This window comes from Vulpes lagopus, chromosome 10 (assembly GCF_018345385.1).
Source record: "Vulpes lagopus strain Blue_001 chromosome 10, ASM1834538v1, whole genome shotgun sequence".
NCBI classification, from domain to species: domain Eukaryota; kingdom Metazoa; phylum Chordata; class Mammalia; order Carnivora; family Canidae; genus Vulpes; species Vulpes lagopus.
Genome location: NC_054833.1, coordinates 76,383,334 through 76,404,966, shown reverse-complemented (window position 1 = coordinate 76,404,966; position 21,633 = coordinate 76,383,334). Strand labels below are relative to the sequence as shown.

The window sequence follows — 21,633 nt, the reverse complement described above, 5'->3', positions numbered from 1 at the left end:
GGAACGAACAGGGGATTTTAAGGAATATTCCCAAGCAGCTTCTGAAACTCCCTTTGTTTCAGGGCCAGACATGCACTGCCTATTCCCCTTTATGGGGGGAAAACATGTCGTCGGTTCGTCTGTTGGACCTGACAAGTTCTAGAACTGGGAACCCTTTCTCTGCCTTCTGGCAGCACTTTACCTCTTCTGTTTTCTCATCCCTCACTTTTTGTTTGGGCACCACCCTGGGTGCATGAGGCCTGTAGAGATGGTTCCTGTGCCATTCTTGGCACCTCTGGCACCATGGCTTCTTCTCCCCCTCTTTATCAAGGAGCAAAGAAGAGCAGCCCCTTGGAGACCTAACACCACCTACTCCAGATTTCCCCACCAGTGTCTCAGGTGAAAAATTGACAAGGGGGAACAAATTGGTTGACTTTTAGGTGGGCCCAGGGGGAACATAATTCAGTATTTAAGTTACATTTGTTGGTTTAATTAGGATAGATCTGTCTTTAACATTATCAGCATTAAATATGAAACTTTTATTCTACCAAAGTTTGCTCAACATCAAGTAAGTTCGTGTTACCTCTGTTGCAATTTGTTAGCAAAAAGATGACTTAAAATGATGGTGTTTTCATGGGTAATTGTTAAGATAGTTTTCAAAGTCTTTGTTAACCTGAAACTAAAGTTTTGCTTGGATGATAAATGGAATTGAATTCATTGAACATTTGAGTCTTTTCCAAATAAGGATGAAGTGCTAAAGCACCAATTACTGGACATAGGTTTATGCTTTTGACTTCTTATTGCAAAAAAAACCAAGGATCTTGAGTCTGTTGGTAAACATACTTTGTGCTTAACTGATTAACAAATTTGCTTCTAAAGAGTTTTGGTATAACAGTTCATATTTGGTTACTATTCAGTTTTCACTGGAGACTAAGGCTAGGATTGCCAAGTTCTGCTAAATGTAATTAAGACTGGTGGAAATAAGGGAAGTAATGCTATATGTAGGAACGATCTAAGGTATGGGAATATATTTTTGTTGAAGGTAAAAGAAGGTGATTTTGCCTAAATAAGACTGGAAAGAAAAGGCTTGGGACAAAATCTGAATGCAAAACAAAGTTGTAGAAGGTTTGTGAAGGGAAATCTTTGGAAAGGAATTTTAGTGTGATGAGGACAGACTAAAATTGAAAAGAATGGATTTTTAGGGCAGCCTGGGTGGCTCAGCGGTTTAGCACTGCCTTCAGCCCAGGAGCTGTTCCTGGAGACCCAGGATAGAGTCCCACATCAGGCTCCCTGCATGGAGCCTGCTTCTCCCTCTGCCTGCCTGTGTCTCCTGCCCACCCCCCACCCCACCCCCACCCCCACCCCCGTCCCGTGTATCTCATGAATAAATAAATAAAATCTTAAAGAAAAAAAAAAAGAAATGAATGGATTTTAAAGTGTATTGGTGGTATACGATTAAAAGTGCTTTCTGATTAAAAAGACAAAGTTTTCTTGAATTGTTGATCTGCTCTTGATAAGAAAATGTAAATAAAGTTTTTTCTTTTGTCTATTTAGAAAGCCAGTTTCTATGTTTCGTCCTTATCAGGTCTTTGATTACTTGGTTAAAATGTCTCAATATTAAAAGAGCTAAATTTTGCTAACAACTCTATAACCCTACATATTTACCTTTGAAATCTCTTATTGTCACCATGATTAAATTTTAAAAATTGAATTTTGTAATGATCTGTAATCCTATTTGGGCATGTGCTATTACGTTCTAAGGTTTTAACAAACTTCCCAAGATTTAAATTGTAAATGAAGTCTCTTTGACATATTATTTTTATTTGGTATGTTAAATTACTCTGGAAGCACTGCTAAGCAAATGATAAGCATTAGGTTAAATTTGGGTAAATGCTGTAACTATTCTAAAGATGATACCTAATTCCTAAAGTTTTAATATGTTCCAGTATAAGGCCATTACTTAATATTTTGGTTAATGAAGTGTTATGTGTCACAGAAATAACCAGATTTCCTTACCAGCTATATTGTAAACTCTCATCAGATCTTTAACCATGTCCGTTTTTGAGTCTTTTGTCATTTATAGTTATAGGCCTTATTCTATAAAATGGTTCATCTTTAAGGAGATTCATGTAAAGGACTTTTAGGACAAATACAGGTATTCAATATCTTTAAGATCATAAAATGGAAATGGATAAGAATTTCCAGAGCTAATTAAAGCTGCATTCAAACTAAATAAGAATAGTATCAAGGACTAAGTGATTGGGAAAAATGATTATAGTTTTTTTGTAACTCTTGGTTGAAACATTGCTGGTTCTCTAGTATTTGGTCTTCCAGACTAAGGAAACTTTCTTTTAAGACATCAATTATATACAGAAATGATAATAATAAAACAAATTAAAGCATTTAACTTTTCTATCTGAACCCTCAGAAATTCAAAAGGTCTCTCAGTAAATATTCTTTCTTCCATGGCAATCCTAGTCATTTGCATAAATTCAATAAGAATCTGTTCTCTTTGTAACAGGACACCATTGGAAACATTGGTCATTTTACCAAGGCTTTGACTGGAATGTCATATTTGAGAGACATGCATAGACTCTAATATAACCAAACAGCTTTAAGGAACTAAGATCGACTTTATGAAACAAGGAGCCTTATATAAAGCCCCTTGGAACTGTTGGCCTGATACCTTGCTTACAGAGTTCCCAGCAGCCTCATGAGGTGAGTGAAGAATGTCACTTTCTGGCAGGTGTAGGAACCTTAAGATATATTTGGGACCTCATGAAGAGGAAGCCACCTATGTCTACAGGTATTGTAGGCACGTCTGATGGCAAGTACCTGGCTTAGCTTCTGGCCTGCAGAGGCTACTAAGAGTTCAACCTAGAGATTCCTTATGAAAGTTCCAGCAAAGCAGATTCTAAAAGATCTATGTGATAATCATTTTTCTTGCTGAGTTTATTTAAATAATTAGGCCACGTTTGTTAAAACCAGACCTGTTTTTCAAATAAATTAATCCTGATCTGGCTATCTCTGATTAAAAATAAGGGTTGTTACAGAGAGAACATGTTTCAATAACACATCTTTGTAGATACTAAATTTTAACACTATTTATTATAAACTAGGCTAGAATTCAAGAATTCTGGTTTCCTCAAATCTTGGGCTATGGCTCTCCAAATAAGGTTTCCAATCTTCTTCCATTCTCTTGACTTAGTCATTAAAAACTAAAACTGCCTTTTTTCCTAAAGCCCTAAAAACTGATGCTAGACAACTTGAGGTAAACTTCAGAGAAACTGCTACAATAGTTTATAGACCATCTTCTTGCTTGTTATTCTGGATAATAACAGGACCCCATGGGCATATGATTATTTGAACAGCTGGGGAAAAAATGGCATTGGTTCCCCAACAATTACATAACCCAGCTAGCACTTTGACCAATTCTCTATGGCTGGGATGACAAAATCACTCCGTAAAAGCCAGAGTGTACCCTCTCTATGGGGTTAACTATGGACTTGTGGAGATATTGGATGACCACACTTTTTTAAAAATGGATTAGATGATGCATTTGAGGATGCCCTTATCTCTTGAGACAAGTCTTGTCCCACTAGCCAATGATTCCTTGTAATTAGAATATTGTCAAGGTTAGACCTCAAAGAGGGCTTCTTGATGACTTTATTCTTTAGTCATATTTGTCCTAGGGAACTACCTCTATTGATTTAAAATGCATGTAGAGGCTTTACCAAGCATAGAATGACCACCTTTAATGACCCTCTAATCCATTTCCTTACGTCTCTCAACTCCCAAGTGTATAATCAGTCACCCCTCACAACCTTGGCACAGCAGCTTTAATAAGAACACCGTTTTGCACCAAAGATGTCTCAAGAATTCTTTCTTGGCCATGGGCTCCAGATCTCCCCCCACCCAACCTCACCTACCTTCCAAAATTACATTAAAGAAATGACTCAAAAAAGCAAGGAAGAGTATTTCATACAGAAAGAATAGCACATGGAAAGGCAAAGTGGGAAAAAACAAACAAACAAAAAACCATCCTGTGTTCAACAGTCCACCATTTGTTTTACAACTCCAATAAGGCCATCCTACGTTTTTTTTCTTCACCTTCAGAGTACTCTCCAACTCCTTATAGTGTCTGGCTTTGGCCTCCACCATCTCCACGAGATGGCCATCTCTGTCAAATCCAGGGAAACTTTTCAATCTTATCTTCCTTGATCTTTCAGCAGCATAAGGCACTTCTTTTCTGAAGCCCTCTCTTCCAGTGGTGCTCAGGAGCACATCTCTAGATTTTCCTTCTTCCCATATCTTTTGCTGGTTCATCTTCTATCAAATCTTGAAATGATGGACTTCTTCAAGATAAAGTCTACAGCCTCTTCTTTTCTCCCCAGGAACCCCATTCCTGGGAAATCTCATCAGCTCCTATACTTTTAAATAACATCTATTGATAGTGACCATTTATTTCTGTCCCCAAGCTCCAGACACATATACACAACGGTCTGCCTGATTCGCCTACTTAAAGCCTTTCAAACTCACCATATCCATGATTGGATTCATCATGTCCATATAACTCCATACCCAAGCCAAACTAAACATCTGTCCTCCAAATGTTCCCTCCTTTCCATCATCTATGCACTTGGGTGTCTACCTCAATACTTCATTCTGCTTCCCATCTTCCTTGATTTAGGTCATCATATCTTATTGGATTTACCCCCCTAGATACCTTAAGTTCATGTATCTTCACTGCCACTAATCTGGTTGAGCCTACCCTATCATCATTTCTTGCCATCTCCCTAATCTAAACTATGAGCTTGTCTAACCTAAAACACTACAGTAGTCTCCTGCTCCCCATATACCATTTTCTACATTGCAACCTACATAATTTTTAAAATGTGTAATGGAAATAAGATCATTCCATTCTCTATTTAAAATCATTCAGGAGTGGGGTGCCTGGGATCCCTGGGTGGCGCAGCGGTTTGGCTCCTGCCTTTGGCCCGGGCTGCGATCCTGGGGACCTGGGACCTGGGATCGAATCCCACGTCGGGCTCCCGGTGCATGGAGCCTGCTTCTCCCTCTGCCTGTGTCTCTGCCTCTCTCTCTCTCTCTCTCTCTCTGTGTGTGTGTGACTATCATTAAAAAAAAAAAAAAAAGAGTGGGGTGCCTGCATGGCTTAGGCAGTTAATTGAATGCCTACCTTCAGGTTCGGTCATGATCTCCAGGTTCTGGGATGGAGCCCTGTATCGGGCTTCCTGCTCAGTGGGAGTGTACTTATCTCTCTCTCTCTCTCTCCCCTTTGCCCCTCCCCACTGCTCATTTTCTTTTTCTCTCAAATAAATAAAATCTTGAAAATAAAATAAAATAGGTCAGCCCCAGTGGCGCAGCGGTTTAGCGCCGCCTGCAGCCCAGGGCGTGATCCTGGAGACCCAGGATCGAGTCCCACATCAGGCTCCCTGCATGGAGCCTGCTTCTCCCTCTGCCTGTGTCTCTGCCTCTCTCTGCATCTCTATGAATAAATAAATAAAATCTTTAAAAATAAATAAATAAATAAAACAAAATATAATAATTAAAGAGTTTCTATTGTTATTAGCTTAAAACTCAACACCCTTAATAAGAGCTAGCATGAACAGTTTCTGGCCAAGCTCAGCAGTTCATCTTCCTTTAGTTACCTCCAGTTTAATTAATCCCTGTACTTGACACACTGGCCACCTTTCACTTCCTAAAGTTCACTGTCCTTCTTCCCTCAGGGACTTTTCCTATTCTATTTCAGATTTCCTAGTGCCTCTTCACTTTATTAAATTGATTGTCACTTATGTATATTAGCTTTCCTTAAATCCCAGGACTAGATTAGCTATCCCTAATTAATGCATCCTGCACATATCTTAATAAGCCTAATGCTTTAAGTTATTAGAGCTAATTGATACTATATTTCTGAGTAGAATGTAAGTTACCTAGGGACATGGATTTGATCTGCCCTCACTGTTGTGTAGCTAGTGCCTAGCACTGTGCTTTTCACATAATAAATGGAGTGAGTGGATGTAGAGTTGGAAGATAAACTATTTCAAAAAGGAATTGGGAAGCACCTGAAAAAAAAAAAAAGGTGTTTGGTAGAGTAATAGATTCGAGTTATCCATTTAGGTTTTTAAGTCTTTATGTTTATTTAATGATAATTTTAAGCATTCTTGCCAAACTCTTCTAATACAGAATGGAAGGCTTGAGATACTCTGTGGGCACAGCCCTAACAAGAAAGCATAAGGAACTAGAAAGCAAGAAGAGGGACTTATATAAGCAGCAGAAGGAAGCAGATCGAATCCATTTTTCTAGTGGAAGAGATTGGAGTGGGAAGCAGAAAGAGAGCGAGAATACATTGCCTCTTCTTCTGCTATCAATGAGTAATGCAGTTACTTATTTATCAATCTTCCCAGAGCAAGTTCATGCAGGAGACACAGCTTCTTCCAGATACCTGACAAGACCCTGCCAAATTCTCTAAGGGGTTGCCTTCAATAGGGAAATATGGGCATCCAGCTTTCTTTAATTGTCGGAATGCGCCCACTCCCTGAGAGTGCTGGAAAATTAGTGACAGAGGCACCTTTCACAGACTATAAGAATATCAAACTTACCCATCTTACATTGGTTAAGAAACTTACCACTGTTCTTAAAGACACGTTCACGGATAGGTGTGATAGGGCGGTTCACAAAGATTTGGTTCTGGTCCACAAGAACTTCTTTGATCAAGGGCAATCCAGTTACAACAACTAAAGGCATGTCACCGAGCTGCACACTAAAAACGTTTCCATATTTCTTTACAAACTGAAAAACAGTTAAATAGTCACAATTGAATATGCACGTGTCTGTATGTCCGGGAATAGAAGGGTTGTGTGTAGCTGGGGAAGGTCTTGTACCAAGGATAGTCTCTGTGTACCTTGGCATGATGGGTACCTTTCTCTTCTGTTTGCTTTTCCCCTCCTCTCAACTAGACTTGGATTGAATTCACTATATGTTCCTTGTAAACATTCATTCATATATTCAACCTACACAAATTGAGTGAACTCAAAAACGAGGCATGAAGATGTAACTATAATAAAACAAGGTCTCTAACCCTGAAACATCTTAGAGTCTAGTGAGGAGAGAGGATTCAGAATACCTGACTCGCCAAAGAAGACTGAGAGACTTAGTGTAAGTCTGGGGTTGCAAGCATGGAATTCCTAGTAAATCATAGCTGTTGAAGTAGTAAGAGAATGTCCCCTTCCTCAACACGTGCTGATGACTGAAAATTCATGATAGTGCTGGGGCCTGCTATGTAGAAAACCACTCTAGTTCTGGAGCTATGTGGATACCTCAGCTCTATGGTTCACTAGCTGAAAGTTGCTTTACTTTTTTTTTTTTTTTTGAGCTTCAGCTACAAAAAGGAAAAAATTATTCCTCCCTCAATGATTTTGGTGAGGAAGAATGAGAGCAACAGTGTGAAAGGCAATTTGTTTTCTGGTACCTGGTGTATAGCCACTTGAGCCCCTGAGGAATGAATGGGCTCTGTGTGTGCAAAGGGATGAAGAAACACACACTCATGGCAGCAGGGAGGATGAGAGCACACAGGTGATGTGCTAGAGGAGGGCACATGGACACCGGGTGACATGTTTATCTCAATTACTCTCACAACCACCCTGTGGCATTAATGATTTTCCTGGTCTTTCAGAAAAAGAAAATGAGTCGAAGCCCAAGCAATGTCACCAAGGTGACCACAAAGCTACTGAGTGGTGAAGGGACTTTGCCAGGCATTATGTAAGGTTTGTGGACAAAGACGTGAAAGAAAGAGAGGGAGGGAGAGAATGGAAGACTGTGTGGTATGTCAGGAGTACACACAAATGTGCAGGTATGTGCAAGTGGGTTGAATAAGAATGAATGGTATTTAAGGTAATACTATTCAAGTGAATAGTAAATCAAGGTATTTCCTGATTTGTTTATTCAAGAGACGACTCTGAGTAGACCCTATCCCTGCCTCTTGTCCATCTGGGCTGTGGCTAGCTTCAGGCAGTGGTACCAAACAGAAGGGCTCCATTTCCTCCGTGTATCTATGGTCTCTCCTTCCTAATCCACACTGTTTATGCTTCCCCTTGCCACCCTCAGTGCCTTGGACCCCACTGTCCCTATCAAAGCAAATACAATGGATTACACCAGTCTCATTCTCCACCCTGCTCCCACATTAAAAACCAAGCCTGAACTCAATATTTCCCTTGTTCATTCAGCCCAGAGTCTTCCACCAATCTTTGTTCATCTCTAGCACAGTATGTTCTATCTTGCTGGAAAGGGTAGACCCAAGATTCCCTCTCAGATTCGTCTGCCTCTAAAGTACATGTCTTTGCTTTTAAAAAATGGTAGGAATGGATCCATAAAAATCAAGCAATTGTTTTCTTTTTGTTTCATCTTGCTGACTGCCTGGATGAGCTTCTTAGGTTTTATAAAAAGGATTTCTTGACTAATTTAGAATATTCAGAAAACATGTTTTTGGAATGGCTAAAAATCTCAGGTTAAACTAAATGACTCCTAACTGACAATGTGCATCTACAACTTAGAATCTCAGCTTGTACTAATGAAATGTACAGCATTTCATTAGTATTTACTGGAGTGAACTCCTTCCGAGTTTCAGCCCCTTCAGCTTTCTGCCCATGTAGATTTCTCAACCAAAAAAGAACTGGATCAGAAACTTTCATGGCATACTCAACTGTGTAAATATGGATAGGTCAAGTGACCTCCTGGAGCCCTGGTATTGACTGTGGTGGTGTCTAACACTTTTCACATGCACTGTGCTGGTCATCATACTGTCACTTTACGGGATGACACACCGGGCATCTGAACACTTCTTTTAGGTAGAGTATACTACTGTCCAATGTACAACAATAGCCAAGTCATTACAAAAATGAGAAAGTAATAGAATAAAAGGGGTTAAAAAGTAAGATGATTCAGGAAGGCAAATAGAAAAATGAAGAGAAAAGAATTAACACATAAACTGATAAAATGTGAACAAAAGTAATAGGAAATTCAACACAAATGGTCAAAATTGCAAGTGTGGGATTAAGTACCGACATAGTAAGATAAAGCAAAATAAATGTTTAGGATAAAGAAAAATTAGGAGGGGAAGTTAATGACATAAGAGCTTAAACCATGATTACCAATATCTTGACGAACAATTGGGAGAGATTCCACTTCTAAGTTCTTAAACTCAAGAACCCACAGAACAAAGACACAAAGAGAGGAAAAGGAAAAGGGGAAAAGTAGAGTGATTCTCACTTCACAGGCAGCAGGGGAGAAGGTTTGCTTCTCTAAACTCTGACCAGCCCTGAGCAGTGTGTGTGTGTGTGTGTGTGTGTGTGTGTGTGTGTGTGTATATGCACACATGCATGTACATATCATTCTAACAGACCAAAAAAAAAAAAAAATGCATCCTGTTTCTATATGTTACTAAGGTTTAACACCTTTTCCCCAATATGTGTATTATATTTTTAAAATGGCCTGCTTATGTCTTCTAACCTTTTTTAATTGGGAAGTTCAATTTTGTACTCACTGATATGTAGAAGCTCTAATAAAAAGTTACAAACAGGAAAACTTTTACACAGGAGTCTGGAGAAATATATATCAAATTCTATAGAGTAATTGCTCAGTGTGTTTATGTATGTGTATGAGGCTGGGTTGGCACAAGGAAGGGCAAGATTCTCTCCCTCTCACTCACTAAATTATATTTGAAAATTTTTTTAGGGCAGCCCGGGTGGCTCAGCAGTTTAGCGCCGCCTTCAGCCCAGGGCGTGATCCTGGAGACCCGGGATCGAGTCCCGAGTCAAGCTCCCTGCATGGAGCCTGCTTCTCCCTCTGCCTGTGTCTCTGCCCCTTTCTCTCTCCCTGTGTCTCTCATGAATAAATAAATAAGATCTTTAAAAAATATATACTGGTAGAAAGGGATTGTGGAGGCCAAGAAAAATTAAGGCCATTCCACTCAAGTTTAGCATTAGCACAGTACAGCCATCTTAGGCCCCTGGGAATAAGAGCTGAACTTTATAGGAAAAACTGCAGAATGTCCTCGGCAGGGAATCCCATATCAGAAAGACAACAGCCCATACCCGTGGTAGAAAGTTCCATATATAGAATGAGAACAGAGAGGATCCCTGGATGGCTCAGTGGTTTAGTGCCTGCCTTCAGCCTGGGGTGTGATCCTCGAGCCCCGGGATCAAGTCCCGCATCCGGTTCCCTGCATGGAGCCTGCTTCTCTCTCTGCCTGTGTCTCTGCCTCTCTCTCTGTGCCTCTTATGAATGAATAAATAAAATCTTAAAAAAAAAAAAAAATGAGAACAGAGCCCACGCCCACGCCCGTGGCAGAAAGTCCCATATTAGAATGAGAACAGAGCTCAATGCCCTTGAAAGCCCCATGTCAGAATGTAAACAGAACTTGAGAAATTCCTCCAATTCCTCCACCCCTTCTGGAAATCCCCTAGGCCAGCCCATAAAAAACCCAGCTGTAACCCACTTCGGGTTCCAAGTCCTTGCTCCGCTATGTTGGGTATACTTGGACCCAAGCTGGGGCCTGCAAATAAACCCTTGTGCGCTTGCATCAGTGTCGGCTCCTTGGTGGTTTCTCGGATTCGCAATCTTGGGCATAACAGGATATGAAGCTATTGAAAGAAGACATGAATCTCTATCCCAGATATAGGAGAAAACCTCTAAGAGGAGATGGTATTTGAACTAGATCTGAAACGAAAGTCAGGGTGCCAGCAAAAGCACATGCAGTGTGAAGGCAAGACCTTTTAGGCTGTGGGAACAGTGTATGCAAATATGAAGTCAGGAAAATGTGGGTGTTCAACAAATGAGTTATGTGGTTTGACTGCAGTGTAGGGTTCATTAAGGAGCACTGACTATGTGGTAGGTCAAAGCTGGGTGCTGGGGGGTACAACAAGTCCTTACATTAAAGAAGCTCACAGTCTAATGGAGCATCTGGAAAAATAATCAGTTTTTATTTTTCCTATTCTGTACAATAAATCATTTGATGGGACCAAGTTAGGAAGCATGTAAAGGAACCAGGTGCCAAGTGCCAGGACAGGTTCCTGGGAAAAGTATCTCCTCATCTGAGTAAGGAGATAGGAGACGAAGCTGGCAAGGTAATCTGAGCTAGATTGAGGAGAGTCTTCTGGCCAAGTAAAATAGTTTGAATCTTGTTTTCTTTGTAATTAGAAGTCTGAAGATGTTTGAATGGGAGATGTAAACAGGTGTTGAAGAACTTGGATTGTGAAGTTGTACAAATCCATTTGAAATCACACAGAGTGTAATTTGGGGGCAAGTTATCTGACTTCTCTGTGTTTCAGTTTCCAAATCTATAAAATGGGAGCCAAGGCAAAATTAGCCATAATACTGATATTAATAATAAAATTATTTATTGTTATTGATTTATCTAGGAACATATTTTATCAAAGGGACTCTGGTAAGATACTGACAAAGGAATGAAGGGGAAGAAGCCAGAGTGGGATAATGGAGCCTACCCAGCAAGGAGGCCAGACACGGGATGGTTGGGATGCAACAACACTGACTTTCCTTGAATTTCTTGCTTTCAACTTTTAAAAAAGGCTAAGAGTAGCATAGATATAGAAATAAGCATCAACTGTATGCTAGGTACCCTGGCAACAAACTGATATTCATGAGGTTGATTCTTACAACAATCCTAGAAAGCACTTACAGTTTGCAGAGAAGAAGATTTGGCACACAGCTTATGGGTATAAAGTCTGGGCTCTTTCTAACTCACTCTTTAGGTTTCATCCTTAAATGAAGGGTTGAAGATATTCTCTCTTCTTCTGAGTGATGGCACTCTCTAAGTATTAACTAGCCACATGAGTTCCCGATCAAAAACCGTATTCCCATTACTCAGCAATTAGAAACGACAAATACCCACCATTTGCTTCAACGTGGATGGAACTGGAGGGTATTATGCTGAGTGAAGTAAGTCAATCAGAGAAGGACAAACAGTGTATGTTCTCATTCATTTGGGGAATATAAATAATAGTGAAAGGGAATATAAAGGAAGGGAGAAGAAATGTGTAGGAAATATCAGAAAGGGAGACAGAACATAAAGACTCCTGCCTCTGGGAAACGAACTAGGGGTGGTGGAAGGGGAGGAGGGCGGGTGTTGGAGGGGAATGGGTGACGGGCACTGAGGCGGACACTTGACGGGATGAGCACTGGGTGTTTTTCTGTATGTTGGTAAATTGAACACCAATAAAAATTAATTAAAAAAAAAAAACCCGGAATCCAGAAGTGGACCCTGAAATGTATGGTCATCTAATATTCGATAAAGGAGGAAAGACTATCCATTGGAAGAAAGACAGTCTCTTCAATAAATGGTGCTGGGAAAATTGGACATCCACATGCAGAAGAATGAAACTAGGCCACTCTCTTTCACCATACACAAAGATAAACTCAAAATGGATGAGAGATCTAAATGTGAGACAAGATTCCATCAAAATCCTAGAGGAGAACACAGGCAACACCCTTTTTGAACTCGGCCACAGTAACTTCTTGCAAGATACATCCACAAAGGCAAAAGAAACAAAAGCAAAAATGAACTATTGGGACTTCATCAAGATAAGAAGCTTTTGCACAGCAAAGGATACAGTCAACAAAACTAAAAGACAACCTACAGAATGGGAGAAGATATTTGCAAATGACATATCAGATAAAGGGCTAGTTTCCAAAATCTATAAAGAACTTATTAAACTCAACCCCAAAGAAACAAACAATCCAATCATGAAATGGGCAAAAGACATGAAGAGAAATCTCACAGAGGAAGACATGGACATGGCCAACAAGCACATGAGAAAATGCTCTGCATCACTTGCCATCAGGGAAATACAAATCAAAACCACAATGAGATACCACCTCACACCAGTGAGAATGGGGAAAATTAACAAGGCAGGAAACAACAAATGTTGGAGAGGATGCGGAGAAAAGGGAACCCTCTTACACTGTTGGTGGGAATGTGAACTGGTGCAGCCACTCTGGAAAATTGTGTGGAGGTTCCTCAAAGAGTTAAAAATAGACCTGCCCTACGACCCAGCAATTGCACTGTTGGGGATTTACCCCAAAGATTCAGATGCAGTGAAACGTCGGGACACCTGCACCCCAATGTTTCTATCAGCAATGTCCACAATAGCCAAACTGTGGAAGGAGCCTCGGTGTCCATCGAAAGATGAATGGATAAAGAAGCTGTGGTTTATGTATACAGTGGAATATTACTCAGCAATTAGAAACGACAAATACCCACCATTTGCTTCAACGTGGATGGAACTGGAGGGTATTATGCTGAGTGAAATAAGTCAATCGGAGAGGGACAAACAGTGTATGTTCTCATTCATTTGGGGAATATGAATAATAGTGAAAGGGAATATAAAGGAAGGGAAAAGAAATGTTGGGAAATATCAGGAAGGGAGACAGAACATAAAGACTCCTAACTCGGGGAAACGAACTAGGGGTGGTGGAAGGGGAGGAGGGCGGGTGTTGGAGGGGAATGGGTGACGGGCACTGAGGTGGACACTTAATGGGATGAGCACTGGGTGTTTTTCTGTATGTTGGTAAATTGAACACCAATAAAAATTAATTAAAAAAAAAAAAAAACCCGTATTCCCCAGCTTCTCCAGGTATAGCCAGTGGGACACGAGAAGTAGTGATATGTGCATCCCTGGGTCTCATCCTTAAATGAAAGGTGCTTGTTCACCACCTTCCCTATTCCCTTTTCCTTGGACTAGAACTCACACACAAGACTGTTGCAAGACCAGAGCTACAACATAGAAGGAACTGGAGCTTTTGGATGACTTTGTGGTACAAAGCAATCTCTCTGTCCTCTCCTGGAGGGAGGAATGCCTACATCTGAACTCATTTGTGGGAGAAAGGTGAATTTCAATCTTCTTTACACTACTGCATTTTGGGGTCTCTGTTATAAGCAGTTCAATGTGTATCCTAACTAATACATGTATCCACCTTATCTATCATTCTTCCACTTTGATCTAATAAGGTTTTTTCTTATTTAGATAAATGTTACTCTAATAGATCATACAGCTATGGCAGAGAAAATTTAGAAAGTAGAGGCAGAAACACAAGAAAATGTCCCATAATGCCATTTAAACAGTTGGTTTCTCCACTGTGCTGTTGCCATGCTTTAGCTCCTGCAACTTTCTCCCATTTAAAATCTCTTGTCCCCTTAATTTCACTTACCTAATTGCCTAACATTTAAAGCTCATTTAAAGCTCAACCCAGTTTATTCCAAGATTCTACAAGAGGTTATCTCTAGGGGTTCCATTCTCTGTGATCCTATCTCCTGATACCTCATTTGGTTACCATGAGTCTACACCACACATTTCATCATACACTGTTTTGCGTTGTAGCTGTCCTATGGTAAGCGTTTCATAAATGTGTTAGGAAAATGAATCCATGAATAAATCAATCATCCCCTATCATGAAAAGTCAAGTGGCATAAGTAGAGAATAGATTTAAGAGTCAAATAGCCTTGGATTCAAGTTCTTGTTTTGCCATTATCTATGCTGAGTAACTCAAATGACTTTATTGTTTTCAGCCAGTTTCCTCAGTGGCAAAATGGAAATACCACCAGATAATGCTTACGTTGTGTGTCTTTTGTGAAGATTAAATGAAAATGGACATATAGATCCTGATATAAGACCTAGCAAAGAGCTGGTACTTAATGTTTCCAAGCTGCTAGAATGTAAATTTAATTATAACTAAATGCACCGTTTGACTCCATTTGTTTTACAATTGAAAATATTAAAAATGCCAATCTGTATGCAGTAAAATTTAACAGTCTGATCTGATGAGAAAACATCAGGCCATGCATAAGATCCTAGCATCAGTTTCATTATTAGCCAGTTTTATGACAGGTAAATCATTTATGCTTTCTTTATTTATTTTTTAATTTTTTATTTATTTATGATAGTCAGAGAGAGAGAGAGGCAGAGACATAGGCAGAGGGAGAAGCAGGCTCCATGCACCGGGAGCCCAACGTGGGATTCGATCCTGGGTCTCCAGGATCGCGCCCTGGGCCAAAGGCAGGCACCAAACCGCTGCGCCACCTAGGGATCCCTCTTTATTTTTATTTTTTTTTTGAAGATTTTATTTATTTATTTGGGAGAGAGATAGTGAGAGCATGAGCAGGGTGTGGGGAGAGTGAGATGCAGGCTCCTTGCTGAGCAGGGAGCTCAACATTGGCCTCAATCCCAGGACTCTGGGATCATGAACTAAATTGAAGGCAGACACTTAACCAACTGAGCCCCCCTGGAGCCCCTCATTTATCCTTTCTTTTTTTTTTTTTAAGATTTTTAATTTATTCATGAGAGACACAGAGAGAGAGAGAGAGAGAGGCAGAGACACAGGCAGAGGGAGAAGCAGGCTCCACGCAGGGATCCTGACACTGGACTGGATCCTGGATCTCCAGGATCAGGTCTTGGGCTGAAGGTGGCGCTAAACCACTGAGCCACCCGGGCTGCCCTCATTTATCCTTTCTAATCACATCTATATTAGTGGTAAAACAAAAGCACAGATCAAATTTCTGATTCCAGATAAGATTCAGTAAAAGCATTCCATTTTACTCCTGTTAATCATGACCCTAATTGGCACAGACAAAAATAACTCCAAATAAGGCCTGCTTTTATTTTTTTCTGCCAAAGTGTCAGAAAAAGCCTGACCCAATAGGACAGAAACATTTTAGCCTTTCTACCTTCCTGTTCTGGAGGCCATGAAAAAAGATATTATTCTCCCCAACCCTGATGGGTGCTGCAACAGTGGAAAACATGGGTGGAAAATTGTCTTTACCCTACCAACAAATGATGCCCCTTGCCCACCCAGTCTGTGAGCTAAATTGTAACTATCACTCCTGAACTGGAGGAGTCAAGAGGAAGAATTCTAATTTCTACCTTTCTCCTACAGTAATAAGGAGATGCTCCTTCCCCATAGAGCAGATATGGATAGATCTCTGACTTCCATCCTCCCTGCAGTAAGGCATAGGTTACTCTACCCAGGGTTGAGCAGGGGGCTGTCTTTTTTTTCCCACTTTCATTCTCCCTAGCCTGCACTGATGAGAATGTAGGATGGAGTCCTGTGTAGGTAGATAACACATAAGCAGGGAAGACTAGAAGTGCTGCAGAGGCTTTATAACTTAAACTGGTGTTTGAACTACAAACCATAAAAGTGAGCATTCTGAACATAAACAGGTTGACACTCTGCTAAAATGGAAGAATTTACATGTCCAGGGTCATATAAAACACAATGTCCAGGATATATTCCAGAATTACCTTAGCAAGAGCCAAGAAAATCTCAATTTGAATGTGTTAATACCAATAATGAGATGGCACAGATGTTGGAATTATAGGATAAAAATTTTAAAGCATCTATAATATGTTTCAATAAACAATTACAAATACTCTCAAAAAATGTTAAGGGGCATCTGAGTGGCTCAGCCTGTTAAGTGTCTGACTCTTGATTTCAGCTCAGGTCATGAGCTCAAGGTCATGAAATCGAGCCCTGCATCAGGCTCCATGCTCCTTGTGGAATCTGCTTCAGATTCTTTCTCCTCTCCCCCTGCTCTCTCTCTCTCAAATTAAAAATCCTAAAAATAAAATAAAATAAAATAAAATAAAATAAAATAAAATAAAATAGAAAATCTTAACCAAAGAAATAAACAATATACATAGGAACTAAGGGGAAAAACTAAAATTTGAAAATATGATAACCCAGGGAAGCCTGGATGGCTCAGTGGTTTAGAGCCTGCCTTCAGCCCAGGGCATGATCCTGGAGTCCCAGAATTGAGTCCCACATCAAGCTCCCTGCATGGAGCCTGCTTCTCCCTCTGCCTGTGTCTCTGCCCCTCTCTGTGTGTCTCTCATGGATAAATAAATAAAATCTTTTTTAAAAAAATAATAATCCAAACAAAAAACTCAATAGAACAACTCAATGGCAGAAGGGTACTGATAAAAGAACCAGTAAAACTGAAGACAGATCAATAAACTGTATTCAATCTGAACAACACAGAGAAAATAGATTGACAAGAACAAACCTGAGCCTCAGGGACCTATGTTAGAATAACAAAAGATCTAACAGTTGCACCATGACTGCCCAAGAGTCTCAGAAAGAGAAGAAAAAAAGAATGTGGAATTGAAAAAATATTGGAAGAAATAATGGCTGAAGACTTCTCAAATTTGATAAGAGATCAACCTACAGATCCAATAAGCCCAAAGAAACCAACACCAAGAAATACCATAATCAAATCTCTGAAAAGTAAAAGCCAAAAAAAAAAAAAAAAAAGTGGGGTGCCTGGGTGACTCAGTCAGCTAAGTGTCCAACTCTTGGGTTCCGGGCAGGTCATGATCCCTTAGTCATGGGATCGAGGTTCGTGTTGGTCTCTATGCTCAGCGCAGATCTGCTTCAGATTCTCTCTCCCTCTTACTCTATCTCTCAAATAAATAAATAAAATATTTTTAATGAAATAAAAGCAAAAAAACTTCTTGACAGCAGGCAAAGAAAAACAACTCATTAATTACGGGGAGCAAACAATTCAAATCATAGCAAATATCTCATTAGAAACCACAGAGGCCAGAAAGAAGTGGTATAACATTTTAAAGTGTTTTTTTTTTTTTAATTTTATTTATTTATTCATAAGAGACAGAGAGAGAGAGAGAGAGAGAGAGAGAGAGAGAGGCAGAGACACAGGCAGAGGGAGGAGCAGGCTCCATGCAGGGAGCCCGACATGGGACTCGATCCCAGGTCTCCAGGATCACGGCCTGGGCTGAAGGCGGCGCTAAACCGCTGAGCCCCCCCCCCCCCCCCCCCCCGCCGGGCTGCCCCATTTAAAAGTGTTGTATGAAAGACACTGTCAATCTAGAATTCTCTATTAAGTGAAAATATACTTCAAAAATGAAGGCAAACTAAAGTTATATTCTTAGGTAAAGTTATAAGAAGTTTTTGCCAGCAGACCAGCTGTAAAAGAAGGGTAAATAAAGTTCCTCAGGTAGAAAGGAAAGATATTGGTGGAAAATTTAGAACATTGGGAATGAAGGAAGAGCAACATAAAGGATAAATGGGTAAATATAATAGAATATTCTCTTGAATTAAAAAAGTATGCTTAACAGTTAAAAGCAAGTTTATAATATTGTCTGATGTGGTTCTCAATGTATATAGACATAAATTTAAGACAATTATAAAGTGGGAAAGATACAAGTACTTAATGGGTATAAGGTATCTATTATACTTGAAGTGGTAAAATGTTGATACTAATAGACTGCATTAAGTTACATGTGCCTATTGAAATCCTTAGACAGCTATTAAACACAATGCAAAGAGGTATACTAAAAAGCACTAAAAATAAATTAAAATGGGATTCTTAAAAAAAGTTCAAGTGACCCACAGGAAGACAGAAAAGGAGAAATAGAATTAAAGACAGAGGTAAAAATAGATAATAAATAATAAAATGGCAGACATAAGTATTGACTTATCAATAATTATATTAAATGTAATGACCTAAATCCACCAATTAAAAGACAGAGATTGGCAGAATGGAAAAAAAAAATGACCCACTGACATGCTGTCTGCAAGAATCTCTTTTCAAATATACAAATAGGTTAAAAGTGAAGAATGAAGAAGTATATACCATGCAAATTATCATCAAAAGAGAGCTGGTGTGGCTGTATCAAATTAGCTAAAGTTCAGGCAATGAAAATCACCAGGGAAAAAAAAAAAAAAAAGAAAAAAAAGAAAATCACCAGGGATGAGGGACATTACATAATAACAAAAGAATCAATTCAACAAGATGATAGAACAATTTTAATGTGTATGTACCAAATAACAGAGATGATAAATACATAAAGGAAAAACTACCAGAACTAGATTGAGAAATAGATAAACCTGCAATTATAGTTGGAGATTTCAGGATGCTTCTCCTAGTGATTGATAGAATCAGTAGATACGAGGTCAGGGTATGGAGAACTAAACAAGATCATCCAATGAGATATAATTGGCATATATAGAACACTCAGACCAACAATGGCAGAATACATATATTTTTTCAAGCATGCATGGGACTATATCCTGGGTCATAAAACAAGCCTTAACAAACTGAAAAGACCTGAAATTATACAAAGTATGTGTCCTTTCACCATAATGGCATCAAACTGGAAATCATTAATAGAAAGAAAGCAGGAAAATTTCCAAATACTTGGACATTAAACATATTTCTTTTTTTTTTAAGATTTTATTTTTAAGTAATCTCTACACCCAACAGGGGGCTCAAAGTACAACTCGGAGACCCCGAGTCCCATATTCCACTGACTGGGCTAGCCACGTGTCCCTAAACAACATATTTAAAAAAAAATTTTTTTTTTAATTTATTTATTCATGATAGACAGAGAGAGGAAGAGACACAGGAGGGAGAAGCAGGCTCAATGCCAGGAGCCCGACGCGGGATTCGATCCCGAGACTCCAGGATCGCGCCCTGGGCCAAAGGCAGGCGCTAAACCGCTGAGCCTCCCAGGGATCCCCTAAGCAGCATATTTCTTAAACAAGATATAGGTTTAGGAGCCTAACTTTAAAATTCCATGAGTAATCCTGTCATTTAGTGTTACCAGTTGGGTGTTTCTCCAAGAAAGTGATAAAACCTTCTCCATCTGCTCTTGAGTACACATGCATGGGTTTAAAGTGCTCTAGGTACACGTAGGGAAAGGGGAACTAATATTTGCTGTGCACCTACTAAAAGTCATGTTTGACCATCGATTATTTTCTTTAACCTTCATAGCCACCAATCACAGAGTTGTCATTCAGCTGGGTAGTGACAGGTAGCAGAGGTACCTAGCTGAGTGACAGGAAACCAGCTGAGGATTTTTGAGAAAGGGTTGGATGTTGGAGGGAATTTTAAGGAAATCAGAAGGGCCAGAGTTAGGAAACCTTGGTGGGATATGATTCTAAAACGGTGGAAAGAGGCTCCCTAAAGAAGTCCTAACTCTGGAAGGCAATGAGAAGCACTAATAAAATTTAAGCAGAGGGACATTTTAAAACAATTACTTTAATGAGAACAGATTGCAGCGAGGAGACTGAAAGGGAGGAGCTCAGCTACTGAAAAGTGGTGAGGATTTTTGTGGTACTACTATCATTTTACCTTCAGGAAATATAGCCTTCGAGAAGGTAAGCACAGCGTTGTTGTTGTTTTTAATCTCCAAGGATAAAAATATTAAAGAGGACAAAGTGATCACATTATAAATAGGATATTCCATTAACATTTAACAAGGTACACAGTTAAATGGGTTAAAGAATGTAATATGTCTGGCACCCTTAAATAGTAAACAGTGAATACTATTTCACTTCTAGAAGGGGCAAGTGTAATCATGCCAGTCGACGGTGGGGAAACCGAGGCTCAAAGCAGGGTTCACCGCGGTACCTAATTAGCAGCACAGCCACCCAGCCTCCCGCCCACGATCCCCGGGATGGCCCCTGTCCTGCAGGTCAGGCTCAGGGCACGGCCCTGCACCTTCGCCCGCTCCTACCCGCTGCAGCTTCAGGTGCGACTGCTCAAAGTCCAGATGGAAGAAGTTGCCCACGAAGGGCAGGGGTACGGGGCCCGGCGGGTAGTTCTTTGGGCGCCGTCTTTTGAGGAAATCAGCAAAGAACAGAAAGGCGACGGCACCCAGCAGGAGGGTGCGGAGATGAAGCACTGCCCAGAGGGTGGCCGCCAGGGAGCCCACCGCCGCGAGCATGGCTCTCCGGTCCTCTCGCTCTGCTGAGCGCTGAGCCGGAGACGTCCCTGCCTGTCCCTGCTGCTGAGCTCGCAGGACCGCCTGCCCGCCCCGCCCCGCCCATCATCTCGCCCATCTCGCCCATCTCGCCCTGCCCCGCCCCTCGTGCAGCCGCCCCGCTCGCCCCGCCCCTGCCGCTGCCGCCCCGCCCACCTCGCCCCGCTCGCCCCGCCCTCCCGCTGCCGCCCGCCCATCTAGCCCCGCCCATCCCGCTGCCGCACCGCTCACCTCGCCCGCTCGCCCCGCCCCTCCCGCTGCCGCCCCGCCCACCTAGCCCCGCCCCGCCCCTAGCCCCGCCCCGCCCGCCCACACAGCCCCGCCCCCGCCCACATGGCCCCGCCCCACCGCCCTCGCGTGAGAACTGGTCCCAGCTCTTCGCACCACCCTCCTGACGCCCCCCCAGTGAGCCTCCGTTTCCCCTCCTTCCTTCCCTGCAGCGCAGACCCCACGCCAGCCAGGCTGACCTCCAGAAGCCTGGGCCGACATCCTGCCGCATCGCTCTTGGAAAAGGCCAGGCTGGGAGCACGGCTCTTCTGTTTAGAAAGCCTGTCTCGGAGCCCCCGGGCTGCTGTGGTGCCAGCGCCTCCCCGAGAGCACCAAGCCCTTGAGCTCCGTGTTCAGTCTCCCTCTCCCAGCCAACGGTTGGAATCCCGCCAGGTGAACGGCGATGCTAACAGCAGCACCTGGCCTTTCTCGGGCTCTTAACTAAATGCCAGGCGGCACACTCGCCTCTGTACATGAATCATGTCGTTCTGACACAATCAGGCAAGATGCTCTTCTGGGTTCCACCTTGCAGTTGAGGAAACTGAGACCCAGAGGTTAAGTGGCGAATAGGTGGTGA

At 41.3% G+C, this 21,633-nt stretch overlaps 1 protein-coding gene across 1 annotated transcript in view; it reads right to left on the bottom strand.

Annotated features, from left to right (window-relative positions):
* LOC121499260 (cytochrome P450 2J2) overlaps positions 1-20,895 on the bottom strand; it is a 45,656-nt gene extending 24,761 nt beyond the window's left edge. The window contains exons 1-2 of the mRNA XM_041769751.1: positions 20,544-20,895; positions 6,627-6,789 (exon numbers count right to left, since the gene is read on the bottom strand). Of these exons, the coding sequence (XP_041625685.1) occupies positions 6,627-6,789; positions 20,544-20,753 (373 nt within the window). The 5' untranslated portion in view covers positions 20,754-20,895. The remainder of the gene's footprint in view (positions 1-6,626; positions 6,790-20,543) is intronic.
* Positions 20,896-21,633: the final 738 nt, after the last annotated feature.